Source organism: Pocillopora verrucosa, chromosome 1, assembly GCF_036669915.1.
Source record: "Pocillopora verrucosa isolate sample1 chromosome 1, ASM3666991v2, whole genome shotgun sequence".
Taxonomy (NCBI): Eukaryota; Metazoa; Cnidaria; class Anthozoa; order Scleractinia; family Pocilloporidae; genus Pocillopora; species Pocillopora verrucosa.
In genome coordinates, this window is record NC_089312.1 from 30,775,751 (window position 1) to 30,789,914 (window position 14,164).

Sequence of the window (14,164 nt, forward strand, 5' to 3'; positions counted from 1 at the left end):
GTGGAGACAAAGTTGAAAGTTAAAAATTCCTCCATTTCGGAAATTTCTCAGCTTTTCTTAGGATAAGGGGTTGTTGCTATGTTTATTGTGATCGATTCTGTTATTGGTGTATTTAACTGAGTGGACTAAGTACGATTGGCTGCTTCACAGTGTTCGATTACAAGTGTCCGAATGCAGCCAACTGTTCGATCACAACTGTCCGATTACAACTCTACAAAAGTGAAAAAGATAGCAGTTAGCGCACCAACCACATCTGAGGAAACTGTCATGGTTATGATTGATAGCTTAATTCATGCGAAATATGACAAAACAGCCCACCAAAGACAATATCAGTCAACCCTCGACACCAACCCACGCTCACAATAGTATTGATGGGGGAAGGGATGGTTGAGCTCTTTCTCAGAGTATTCCGTTGCATTTCCATTTTTTTTTAAACATTCACGATCAATGGTCATGTCGTTTTGCAATGACGAGTTGAGATAAACATTATGGGTTATTAAGCAATGCTTATCAAATACGAGCGTCTGGGGTCTTCTGAGGGCATTTGACGCTGTTGTGCAAGGCGAACTATGTTTTAACAAAATCAGTATTAGGTTTCTAAAATGAATTTTTTTGCCTCCTCTCTCTAGCAGTTGTAAAATGTCCGTTAAGACTACTTTAAAGATTTTACATTGACCGCCCAGCTGTGAATCAGACCCTCAAAGCTGAATGGAATAAAATTATCCAGTGAAACGATGATTACAATGTGATTTTCGGCTACTTATAATTTTTGTCATTGTAGTATAATGAACTGACTTATTGAAAATTTGTGGTAAGTCACGTAATTATAAATGAAACTTTCTCTGGCTCTTATTTTGCAAAGTTGATGCTCATGTTGACATCCAATTTAAGACTCAAAGAATAAGACTCAAAAATATGTGAAATAAAAAAATTACTAAATATTCTTTTCAGTATTACAGGAAATTTGATCAATCTTTGATGTTATGGAGATTGTTGTTCAATCTATGATAAAGTTTGATTTAAAAAGTCTGCCTTCATCTTTTAAACCCTCAAGACAGACAAGACTCAGAAATCAAGGAAGTTGTGGTACCGATAGCTAATGGCTGAATAGTAATTAGCTTCGCAACGCGTCTTGCGTTCAACATGAATACATTTCTCGGTAATCAGTATCTAAGGTATCTAAGTTGAACATATTCGCTCTAGAAAAACATTTTCAAAAGAAGCTCTAAATAAGTTTTATAGGGTCAGGTTTACTCAAAACGGAAATGGCACAAGATATCTCGGTCAAGCTTATCTCTTGTAATAGCTTCAATTAAAAATAGAAAAACATACTTTGGTCCTAAAGATTGCACATGTAATTCGAGAATCATCTCAGACGGCTGAGGGGAAGACAGTCCAATATCAGTTTTTTCCCCTGAAGCTTTTCGTCATCTATCTACCTTTAAAATGTAGCGTGCTTTGGAACTATGTTAGATCTAGATAATAAAGGCCTAAGTAGCAATGCAAATCACTTGGATAGACAATCCGTATCACGGAAAAGCGAACCGAAACATTGAGAAGGTTTAAAGCCCCCGCAGTCAATCGATTACGTCACTTTCAAAGTCAACAACATTCATGAAGAAAGAGAATTCACTCAGTCAGCGGTCTGTACCGAATATGAAAAAAAAACCTGCAGGATGTATTTTGATGTGTGAAGGGATTGAAGGATGTTACGAAGAAAGGTTTGTCAAATTAAAACAGAAGCTAAGCATGCATCGATATTTTCGTGACCCATATCCCAACCGCATCCCAAAATAAGTCATCGGGAGTAAATTTTAGGAACTGAAAATTAACTGTGGGCTGCAGTTGGCCGATGGGGTTTCCGTTAAAATCTAACCTGGGAACATTCTCGGGGTGCGTTTTGACTCAGCTAAGGCAAGTCAGATCCAAAATTCACTGACCCAGCAATAAATTATGCTGAACAGACCAGATTTCTAGGTTGGGCAGAAGCCGGTAATGGCCCAAACTGCTTACGTGAACTTGAATCACTGAGAATTATACAAACGTGGGATAAAAAAAGAATTCGGAAATGAAACTTGTGAGATAATTTAATTTTATAAAAACTTCCCTCGCTGTCGAAAACATCCAACTTGGCAATGTGTGTACTGAAAGACGAGACCTCGAGGTCTATTCAATTAATGCAGGGGGTTTAATTTTCAGATCCAGTGGCAGTAATTAGCTCAATAGGATGTTGCTGTTAACATAAGTTTAGGAAGAATACGCATTTAGAATATGAAAAACATTCGTCAGAAGTTGGACATGTTTATTTTCGTCTTTTCCTTCCTTGGAAGCTAATTTTCTCTGAGTTCCTGTTATTTTCAGCAATTCCATTAGATAGTCATTGTTTTCATTCTCAGTCAGTTATACCTACGTGACTCATTGCTCTGAATCATTACTGATTCTAAAATGCGTAAAAATCAACTAGCGACGATTTCATAGAAAATTCTGCGATCTAAAACTCACAGTACTCTTGAAACAACTATATCATAATCCACTCATCAACACTCAGTATGAAATCAGTGAAAAACATCAGTTCAATGTTGGCAAAAAGTCTTGGGTCAAATCATCCGATTAAAAGGTCACAAAAGGGACAGGAACATGCAGTAAATTTTTCAATTAAAAAATGGGTACGTACGTGTTTGTGCGAAACCAAGTCACAGATATCGCACTACTTAAAAGCATACATTGGCTGAAGCTAGCCAGTTTATTCTTCTTGAGCATCAACACACATCAGGTGTAAGTGCAGTTATGGCGAGCAAACACGACTCCGAACTTCTGAGTCCCTTGAACTCTTCAAGTGAAGAAACCAGGCCTGGTGCGGCTGTTGAAGAAGAAGATGGAAAGCGAGAGCAGTGGACAAGAAAACTTGATTTTCTCTTATCGTGCATCGGTTATGCTGTGGGACTCGGCAACTTATGGCGTTTCCCGTATCTCTGCTACATCAATGGAGGAGGTGAGATATCATTTGATAAAATACGTCTATATTTATATCGTGGTTTTAACCTTCTCGCTTTCAATAGGTATAAAGAAAAACTGGAGTAACAGCATGGCTGTAAATTTTCCTCGCAAAGTATTGATTTGCTCCGCCTTGTGTTTCGATTTTCTCTTTCAAAATCGCCAAAACACATCGTCATGAATGCTCTGCTAAATTACTACCGAATGGAAAGGAAAAAATTGTACCTAATCCAGAAAAATAAACATTACGGAGGTCAACGTATAAAAATAGATAGTAAATTTTGAGCTAATCTTTCCATTGAAGAAAGATGTTGAACGATTTTTTTTTCACAATTGTGGGACAAGAAAATAAGTTCACTACAAGCTCAGGAAGATTCGAACCTCTAAATTTAGAATTTTACGGTTGAATCCTCTTCCGAATGTTGAACGGCTGTGGTTATTGTCTAGTCGTACTAATAGGATGAGAAATTTGGAAAGCCTCGTGTTTATAAATAAATTAAGAAAGATGGTGAATTTAGAGCCCGGTCCTCGGGCGCAGAAATCTCTTTATATTTGATACAAGCGTGAGAAGAAGACATTTTAGAGCACTTATCTTTAATTAGTAAAGTACTTCTCGTAAAAAATAGATTATATGTTGATAGATTTAAAACAACAACAAGCGAACACACAACCCCAAAGATCTCGTGTTGCTAACGGCTTCATTTAGTTGTTGGCTAGAGTACTAAACTAAATCGTTTTCGTTCAGTATGGTAAATTTGATTGCCTAATATATTTTATAACGACCATGTAGTAATGATTCCGCATTCGCGACAACCGGTTACAACTTTAAAATGTGATTTCCATCTTACAAACGCGACATATACGACAGTGCCGCGGATAGACGCGTCCTTGAAATGGAAAATTACTGAATTCGACGATAGATTCAGAAGCTGAAATAACCTCTGGGTCAACAAAGTCGTTAAACGTGTTGATGCAAGACTAAGACTTTGTTTGGCATTCCTAAGATTCAAGCTTTTTAGCGATGAGTTTGCCTATTCAAAAGATTGTTATGTAACAGTGTACCGGCCCCAGGTGTCAACTCTCGTCCGGAGCTTAGGCAACCTCCGGCTTTAAAGGGGGTATCAATCGAATTATTTCATCGTTATGGGCTTTCTTTCAAGTGCTACTTTAATTTCCGTAATGTGTGCGAAATTGTTGTTAGTATTTTGCATTTGTTTGTCGCTCAACCTGTTACTTTCAGCTGCGGATAAGATAAAGAGGCTTCATTTGAAAAAGCTACGAATAAACAGCACAACAGGCTCCTGAAACAGAAAGGTTCTCAGTCTTATACCGAAAAACTCACGGATACTTGTATCTACATGTTTTAAGGCTTTATTGACCCCGAGAACATTTTCCGAAAACTCCTCGAAGTAAGTAATTTTCCATCACACGGACACAAGGACAGGACAGGCCTAACCGTGTTTACATGTCAACAATTAGACAGTCACTATTTCTGCTCGGGGAAAATAAAGAGGTGCCTGCATGGACATGGATACAAGAACTTACAAACAACTTACACGAGTCAGTCCTTGCTTACGTCAGGGTCCTAAACAACGTCAACTGGTAATAAATCTAGAATTAAACGAGATAAATTTGAAATTTATGAAGCCGAACTGGAAAAGAAACTGGACATGTGAGTTCACGAATAAAGTCTGCTTTGATTGAGTACTTTTCCACGATGAGAAACCAATCATTCTTCAGTTTGTTCCGATTTGCCCTTACTTCCCAACAGCACAATAGCTTTCAATGTCAATGTCTCCAGACGAGGTTTGAGTCTTAGACTCAACATTTAAAAAGCATAAAGGTTATTTCTTCCGATGCTGAAGCATGCTAATGCCAGGTACATATTTGTTTTCGATCCGCCTCTGCGCGGAGAACCATCTTCTTTTTTATCTGTGTTAATTCTGTCAACTCAAAGTTTAAGTATTTTAACCTCCGCACAGAGTTATTGATTGTTAAAAAATTTTCAACACAAATGTAATGGGAGACACTGATAGCTAAAAAACTCAGCAGGTAAGCACACATATTATCAATATTTTTTAACTTCACAGCCTCCTTCCTGATCCCTTACTTGATTTGCTTGGTGTTCTGTGGAATTCCTATCTTCTACTTGGAAGTCGCTCTTGGTCAGTACGTTGGAAAAGGAATCGTCAAATCATGGGCGGCAATTTGTCCTTTGTTTGGAGGCATGTACTGCAGTTCATTATTTATATTGTCAAGCATTAACCCTTTAAGAGTGACTGGCATTTCATTTCTCCTTCCAATATCACCTTGAATCAAATGTAAAGGTCACAAGAATAACGGAACTTATCATTAATTTAGGAAGCTCCTGATTGTCAAACAAATTCTCCTCGTCAATTCCAGAGGAAATGTAAGGAGGACAGAATGGAGAATATGAATACCAATGTTAGGGTGTAAAAAAAACCTTCTAAGAGCAATTTGAAGGTGTTTTAGGACCTTATCAAAGTGCATGAAAGTACCATGTCTCCATTAACTTGAGATGGGATTAAAAAAGGAGTCTCACTCACAAAAGTGGTAGGGACCTTCAAACCACGAGAAGGGTGGAGATAATAAAACTATTTTGGCCAATTTCATCAGTCTCACTGACAACAAAGAAGCACAGCACAATACAGCACAGAAGAGTTGTTACCTTGATGGACATTGGCTCCAATTACCCAATATAAAACTAGTTGTTAAAGACAGTATTTTTGTGTAATTGCAGGGCTTGGGTATGCTATGTTAGTGATCACCTTCCTAATCAGCGTTTATTACAATGTCATCATCGCTTGGACTCTGTATTATTTGGTTGCGACTTTCCGAAAGACTCTGCCTTGGGGTGAATGTGGAAATGAATGGAATTCTAACTACTGCAAGTAAGTTACTACTATAATAAAAAATCAAGATGAATAGTATCATTGCTATAGGAGAGTGTATAAACACATGTGATAAGAAGGATGTAAACATCTAACAGCATGATACATACAGAGTGACTGAGAATAACTCTCTGTCTAGTACACCTTTAGATTACATCATTTAAGGCTGCAGCTACAGGCATACAATAGCGCTATATCTAACTGACTTAGCGTCTCTGATGCCTTCAGTGGGCTTTAAAACTTTGCGTATATTTCATTCTGATGTTTATTAATTCAATTTTTTTGCTTTATTTTTTTCTTTTTAAGGAAAGACCGGGTAATGGATGCAAGAGTGAACTGTACAGCCATTGGTCTTCCTGTAAACTGTACCGGAAGTTACATTTCTCCCGAGGAAGAATACTTCAAGTAAGAAATATGTCCACTGCGCAATTAAATTCATTGACTCTAAGTACGCGAACAATGAGTTTTCAAACAGCTTTGAAGAAAGCTTTTATAACCATTTTCACTCGAAAAACGTGGCAAAGGAGAAAAATACAGGAAAAGGGGAGAGAGGCGGAGTGGGGTAAAGTTCCTTTCATCTCTATCTTTGCCGGGGTTTAGAAAAATAATCATTGCTAACAAAATGAAAATAAGCCGTTTCCCCAAACGCCAGTAAGTCACGACTTTAGGACCACTTACCGGAAAATCCATATACTTATGTTATGTTATTATTCATCAATACAAGATAGGGGATTTCGCCTTCTATGTTGGAGAAAGGTGATTTAAACTTTTAATTCAAGTTGTGACCGTCTTTATTGTTTTAGTAATCACGTCCTCAAGTTGTCTGATGGAATTGATCAGCCAGGAGAAGTACGTGGAGAGCTGGCTGCCGCGTTACTTGTAGGTTGGATCGCTGTTTACTTCTGTGTGTGGAAAGGGGTGAAATCAGTTGGAAAGGTATTTCTCTTTATAATTTTAACCACTTAATAATTTACTTAATTTGATAATAATTTACGTGGAGACCCCGGCTCTGAGAGTAATATATTCATAGTTCTAAGTGTTGCTATAATGATATCAAAATCAATTATCGTGGAATCTACTTGATAGTATAATCTTTTTCAAAATGGCGTCTGATGATGAAAATCCTTATCTACGTAAAATCTACCCGGGAAATTCGCACCAGTAACCAAATGATCCGAATGAGAATTTTTTACTTGGTTATCTTGCAAAGTGTCATTCAACTAAGTTTTGTTTCATGTAAGAGATGATATGGTTGAGGTAAATTTTTACTTCAACCATGCAGTGGTCTGCCAATGAATAATTGTTGTCATTTCTGAGTCGATATTCGCTGCATTAACCTGGATCATCCAATTCAGATTATGATCTTGCTATGGGGGTTATTTATACTCATGCAAAACTTTTTTAACTTTGGTCACCAGTTTTAAGGTGGTTTATTCTCAAAAGCATAACGAAAGAACAGTTGTAATTACATTGAACACTTGTTGATGTTCCTGATACCGGAATTAACCCTTCACTCTAACAAAGAGCCAACACTCAAAAGGCCAGCCTTTGACACTCTTTACAGTGGCCAATTTACATTATCAACTCAGCTGATAAATAAAATCATCTTGATACATCCCCAATCGACAGAGCACCATAGTTCTTTAGAAGTTTACCCTCTTTGTTCCTGATACAGGTTGTGTACTTCACTGCGTTGTTTCCCTACTTGGTTTTGTTCATCCTTCTTGTGCGAGGTGCTACTTTGGAGGGAGCTGGCGATGGAGTCTTGTTCTATTTGAAGCCTGAGTTCTCCAGACTCTCGGATCCAAAGGTGAGAATTTGTGGTCATTGTCTGGAGTTATCAGGTTCCAGTTTACTAAGTAGATAGGCATTGCCTCATCTTATGCTCTGCTGTTCTCAGGGAAAAAATATGGAATTTTCGAGCCGACAAAGACCACAACGGTAACGCCAGCCAAGACTAAAAACTATTACATTATATATACACCAAGAGATCGCTCTTGATATGCACGTATGTTGCATGTTTAGTAAAGGACAGGTTTGACATGTTAACAAAATTCCGCAAAATTATCCAAGCGTAAGATGCCCTAAGGAAGTGTTGTTCAGCCATTGTTTTGGACCATGCCTTTGCTAATACTTGACTAGTTTCTTTTATTGTATTGAGTAGTCGCCAAAAACGCATTACGTGTTATATGAACCGTCTATTAACAGCGCCAATGCCTTAGAAGAATATCACATCTGTTGTAATTTCCACAGGTGTGGGTGCAAGCCGCCGGTCAGATATTTTATTCACTCAGCATTGGCATGGGAGGACTTCTCACCTACAGCAGTTTTAACAAGTTCAACAACAATTGTGAAAGGTAATAAAGACGTAGCCCTAAAAGCGAAAATGATTTCTGACCATAAGACTTACTCTGACCTCCATATACAAAAGACAAGAATAGGGAAAAAAAAACTAGGCCAGGATCCCTCTTCCTTCCCTGTATATGGAGCAAAGTATTCCAAAATTTAATTCAATTTTCATATTTAATTCTTGGAGACCTAGAGCCTTACGCCTTTCGTGACCAAAAGCCCTGGAGGCCCTAGATTCCTCCAAGATTCTGATTTCATCCCCATGTAAGATTCAATCTCTAACTGAATTATCATCAATTACGAGTAAGAGCAAGACACTTCTGTCTGGTTGCTCCTGCTTTTAACTAATTTTTAAAATAGTATCAAATTCAATTTTCAGGGACAGCGTAGTGGTATCACTTATCAACTGCTTCACCAGCTTTTTCGCGGGCTTTACCGTTTTCACTATGATGGGGTTCATGGCACACTTACTGAAAACTGAAGTTGGAAATGCAGTTAAAGGAGGTAATAGCCTTAAACTGCAGTATTTATCAAGTCAACCTGTTATCTTAGCTTGTCTTTGAAAGAAAGCGATAAAATTAAGTTTGTTTCTTTAATTCTCACCTGGAGATTTTTCCATGCCTACAACTTTACACTACTTTGTGTCCCTTATCTACCGAGAGACATTTCATTTGTTAATATGTAAGAAACTGTAAATGATATTCAGTTATACAAGTTTAGGTGTGATTTAAGTGAGTTTCTGATAAAGGCAATGACAATAATGGTTTCTATCCCCCGCCTTTAGCCCCATGGTTCTATTATTTCAATGAGTAGCTGAGCTGTGCAAGCACTGGGTTGCATCCCCCTGTAGATTTTATACTTTAGAGAAAGCCTACCTGGAACCTCCTGTCTACTGGCACTCTACACCTTTAAGTGAAAAGCGAGTAAAGTTTCAATATCATGTGAAATCTCTTCCTTTCTATTCGAAATGTGCTAAGTATATATAAAAAAATATTTGTTTTATATTCAGGACCAGGTCTGGTGTTTATGGCGTTTCCTGAAGGAATCAAACAGCTTCCAGTATCTCAACTCTGGGCATTTCTCTTTTTCTTTATGTTGTTTAATCTTGGACTTGACAGCCAGGTTAGTATGTAAAACCAATTTAATCTAACTCTTCCCTAGCGCAGATCATTAGATTTCGCCTTCATATTATTTAGATTAAACTGATCACAGAGTCTCCTTGAAAGGGCATGACAAATGACATGAATTTTTCATTTTTCGCCTAACTAACGTCATCCCTTCCCTTTAAATAACTCTGGGCTAAATAATATTATTTATCAATCCTTCAATCCCCCAGATCTAGCTGGTAACTCTCCCTTTCTGGGTTGATTATGTCTTTGTATTAATTTGGTGCCACATCTCGTTAATACCCCTTTGCTGATAAGTTTTTTCTTTCTCATCATTTTTTCTCTGAATTTCACTCAGAGTAGTTACGTGTTTATTACTTCTGGGAGTTAAAAAGAGAGGGCAGAACGAACGGAGAAGTTAGGTGATGCGCTAAAACAAATATAAGTGGAACTTGTGAGCAGGAAGTTCTGTCAAATTGAGGGCATTTCAATTGACTCTCATAAAACTAAAACCAAAGTAATCACAAAAGCTCATCAGAACGAAGAAAAATATCACAAGGAGTTATGAAAACTCAAAGTCGAAAAAAAGCCAATTGGCTAAAGCGCGGTAAAGCGCGAGCACCAAAGTCGCAGTTGGTTTCAGTTTTGAATCTGAATGTTTGAGGAAGTGTACCAGTTTCTGGATCAATGAAAACCAAGGTAAATCCTTATCAATTTCGACGCTCTGTCGATAATAACTTTTATAGCTTATAATTAATTGTCCGCAAACTGGGTGGAAGAATTTTAAGATAAGTGTTGATGACTTATCAGTGATACTTGTATTTCATTCCTTTTGAAGTTTGTTGGCGTAGAAACTTGTACCACGGTTATTCTGGACTGGTCACCACGCATGCGTAAATACAAGTCTTTTATTTCCCTTGGCTTCTGTATCATCTGTTACCTCCTTGGACTTGCACACGTTACGCAGGTAATCCTAACTAAAAAATTGCTATTTAGCTAATTTATTATAGCCATGAGCCTTTATAGGCAAATCACCGAGTTAACGTGGAAGTTGATCTGATTAACCGTTCCTGACCATAAACAGGTACATACAATGGAAAAACACCAGAAACTTTGAATAAATTTCAAACCTATAGAAGATACCGAGACACTCACTTCCATTTGCTCCAAATTTTTTTTTTTTTTGGATACTTAATATTTCATTTGCGGCGAAAACTCAATTTAGGCATTTGTTATTAGCCTTTTTTCCAACCTGCCTCTTCATAGAAAGTGATGACACTTAATAACTTTCTCTGAGAAACATAAAATACTTTTTTCCTTCGTTTTAATCGATTACTGCCGTATATTCATCAATCCTTTTATTTTTTATCTTCTTGAAGGGTGGACTGTACGTGTTCGAGATGTTTGACATTCAGAGCGGAGGAATCTCATTGGTTCTTATTGCGCTTCTTGAAACTGTCGCTATTGGGTGGGTGTACGGTGAGGAGAACAAACTTTACAACCTGCTCGATTACTTTAAAAGCTGATTGCTTCAGCTGAAAATGGGGTTAGGTTTGTCTTCCAGAGACAACTGTTTGAGATTTAGGCTGCTTCTACTGTTTAAAATGGACCACATTCTGTAACTAGAATTGTGCATTCAGATAGGAAAAGTTAGAGGCCAGTTCTTCATTTACTTGTTTTCATTATTTTGTAACAGGCACAGAAAAATTCTGCAAAAACATCGAAAGCATGGTGGGGCATCGACCAAACATCTATTTCAGGTGGTGCTGGAAGTTTATCTCACCTGTCATTATTCTGGTAAGGGAACGTTTCATAACCGCTGGCAAAATATCTAAACTATTTCCGCCCGTGATACATAACTTCTCCAAGGGAATTTTATTAACCAGAAATTTCGAAAAAAAGAAAGAAAATATGCCACTATCACAGGTATAATGCAAGCTTTTAAAGAAACTGACGCATCTGAAGGGTAAAGTGAAGGGTTGTTTTTCAGAAGACCATCGTAAGTGTGGTATGTGAAAAATAATGCCAGTTTTCCTGTGAGCCCTTTAGTTGAAAGACATAACCAATGTACTTCGGTTGTGATAGGTCAGTTTCATACCACACTCTATAAGATAATGTGGATCTCAATTCAGTGTTTAACCCAAAGCACTCAGTATGTTACAATTCTTCCCTGCCATCAGGTCATATTTGTCTGGCAGTGCGTGGAATGGTCTGGACTGTCACTTGGTGACTACAAATATCCCGTCTGGTCCGAATTTGTTGGGTGGGGACTTTGTCTCTCTTCTATTCTTTGTGTTCCCGGTTACGCCTTATACAGGCTACTGACTGATGACAAATCTCTCCCACTCAAAGAGGTAAGAAGATCCTCTAACCAATTTTTATCAATGCTGTTATCAGAACGCTGTAAACCTTTTTCAGTGAACATTATCAAAGCAGCGTTCTGCACAAGCAAAACCTCCAATAAACAATGTTGATACTCTTAATTTTGACAACTGGAGTAAAGCGACCTGATGTGAACAACAGCAAAGAAAGTGTACAGTTAACTGCACCACCTCGCATCTCATGCAGTATCAGCTGAAAACAGTATAGAACGAAATAGCGCAACCCATGTTTTCTATTCTCTGTCGGAAAAAAAAAAAACAAATTCCCGTCTCATTTCAATGAGATCCACAGAGCCGCCTTTTTTTATGCTGGTGAAGGGGATCAATTATGCTTCAATTTTTATTGCAAATAAATGCTTCTTCCTCAGTGGTTGGAGAGTGTCCACTGAACAGGAGTCTGCCTCTTGCTTTACAAAGTACAATTTTGATGAAGTTAAAAGAGGGTTAGCTCGATAGTAATCTGGTAATAGTAATTTACTGATATTCTTTTAGAAAAATTATCAGTGCTTTTCGATCATCAAACTTGCCGATCAATTTTCTTGTGTGTTTTTTTAGAGATTTTTGAACTTGCTAAAGCCTGATGAAGCAACTATGCGGAGGATTGAACAACAAAATGGGATTCCCTCCAAAACCGAATTTGCGCTGGTAAGTTTACCAGAACTACAACTCAACTCTCAACTCTCACTAGAAACATGCTTATGAAATTAAATGGGTCATAAAAGACCAAAACTTGGTGAATGTGTCCCACTATGAATGCTCCCTCTGTGTGCATACAGCAGTCGAGTGTGATGGAGTTTAAGAATAATTATTTTTCCTTGTCTTGGTTCCATGTACGTATGTCTATGTGTACTTGATCACCCACTCCGCCCAATGGGGCTTTTCAGGGCTAACGAATAAACGAGTTCCTGAACAAATGAATGATTAGACACATTGTTTGAAACTCCCAACTGGCAGGACGCACACCACTTGGCTATATGCAAGACGCAGGCGCGTAGCAGGGTGAAGGAATAGAACCCAGCACCACTAAATTGCAAGCCCAGCGCTCTAACCTCTCGGCCGGACTTCACTCTTGTCTCCATCTCTAATAACTTACAATCACCAGTTGCTCACCTTGCTGAGAGTTATTGTAAAGTCTCTATCGCACTTCAGGCTGACATACTTCCCAATCTTATTGCTATCGAATTTATTTCAAAATCCCCGCAATGTCTCCAACACATTGATCTTTTTATTGTTCCTTATTTGCAGATATAAAGGCGAAATCCCTGTTCTGCAACGAGGAGGAACTTCCATGTACAAAGCTACAATTAGAATAGAATTGAACAGCTTCGCATGAGTTGACTCTTTGTTCAAGTGACTCCGTAACCAATTAAAAACTTAGATGAGTATAGTGCCATAAAGGTTACTAATTTGGAAAAAAACGTATTCGACAAAAGTAAATTAGTCTTTTAAAGAGAGGTCAACGTTCACTTTTATATGGAAATAGGAAAAAGTTTTCAGGGATTTAAGCTTAACAGCCCTAAGATTTATGATACCATCTCAGTGTTAATGAAATAAGAGCACTTTTATTACGTGTAAACCCACAGTTGAAAATGAATCACGTTGTAGTGCGTAGTAAATGAGTTTTGAAGTTGTGGTATCACAAGGTTCAGCATGATTTACTTCCTTTCGTTTAATTTACTGAAGGACAAAAATTCTCAAAACTAAGGCAATTCAAGATTTATTAGCACAAATGTGTTGTTCAAGTTCTTCCAGCCCTTAAATCCTTAGAGCGACCAATATCTAATTTCTCCCTACAAAGTTACTCTGAATCAAACATTAAGGTCATGAGAATAACGGAAATGATCATCAAATAAAGAAGCTCTTGATTGTTAAACGAATTCTCCTTTTCAGTACCAAAGTAAATGTATAGAGAAGATTATGGAGAATGTGCACATTCATAATGATTTTAGGGTGTAAAGGGGTAAATTTTGAAAGCTCGTCCCCATAACTCCCAAAATACACAACCGATGTTTTTTTTTTTTTTTTTTTTTTTTTTTAAAATGAGCGACACTTTCAAACGTTATTTTAGTAGCGTAGAAGATTTCAGTTGGCACTTGTACGAAAAAGACGTGATCGCTCTTTTCCAAGATGTTTCTGTGCCAACTTTTTATTGTGCTCAATAGTCTATACGGTTCTCTGTGTTTCCGTGGTGTTTCTCTGCCAACTTTTTAACTGTGCTCAATAGTCTATACGGTTCCCTGTGTTTCCGAGATGTTTCTATGCCAACTAACAGTGCTCAATAGTCTACATGGCTCTCTAGCGATTTTTTTTACATTTTCACTGGCCAGTGTCAAAGTAGATATTCGGTTTAGTATGTAACGAGACAGTTTAATACCTTTTTCAACTAAAGCACATGAAAACTTCTTTATCAATATAACATTGA

General features: G+C 37.7%; 1 protein-coding gene across 1 annotated transcript; it reads left to right on the top strand.

Annotated features, from left to right (window-relative positions):
• The first annotated feature begins 2,658 nt into the window (after positions 1-2,658).
• On the top strand, positions 2,659-13,615 carry LOC131788189 (sodium- and chloride-dependent GABA transporter 1). The gene is made up of 15 exons (XM_059105266.2): positions 2,659-2,992; positions 5,085-5,219; positions 5,756-5,906; positions 6,213-6,311; positions 6,710-6,842; positions 7,582-7,716; positions 8,160-8,263; positions 8,635-8,759; positions 9,265-9,377; positions 10,200-10,328; positions 10,741-10,840; positions 11,058-11,158; positions 11,542-11,715; positions 12,298-12,387; positions 12,988-13,615. The coding sequence occupies exons 1-15, from the start codon at positions 2,788-2,790 to the stop codon at positions 12,991-12,993; spliced, it is 1,800 nt and encodes a 599-aa protein (XP_058961249.2). The 5' UTR covers positions 2,659-2,787; the 3' UTR covers positions 12,994-13,615.
• The last annotated feature ends 549 nt before the right edge of the window (positions 13,616-14,164 follow it).

What these genes read in the sequence shown, in the direction of transcription:
- LOC131788189 (XM_059105266.2), top strand. Translation starts at nt 2,788, where the DNA reads ATGGCGAGCAAACACGACTCCGAACTTCTGAGTCCCTTGAACTCTTCA. An exon ending in CTGCTACATCAATGGAGGAG is followed by an intron (nt 2,993 to 5,084) that starts GTGAGATATCAT and finishes TTAACTTCACAG; the next exon opens with CCTCCTTCCTGATCCCTTAC. An exon ending in TCTCACCTGTCATTATTCTG is followed by an intron (nt 11,159 to 11,541) that starts GTAAGGGAACGT and finishes CCCTGCCATCAG; the next exon opens with GTCATATTTGTCTGGCAGTG.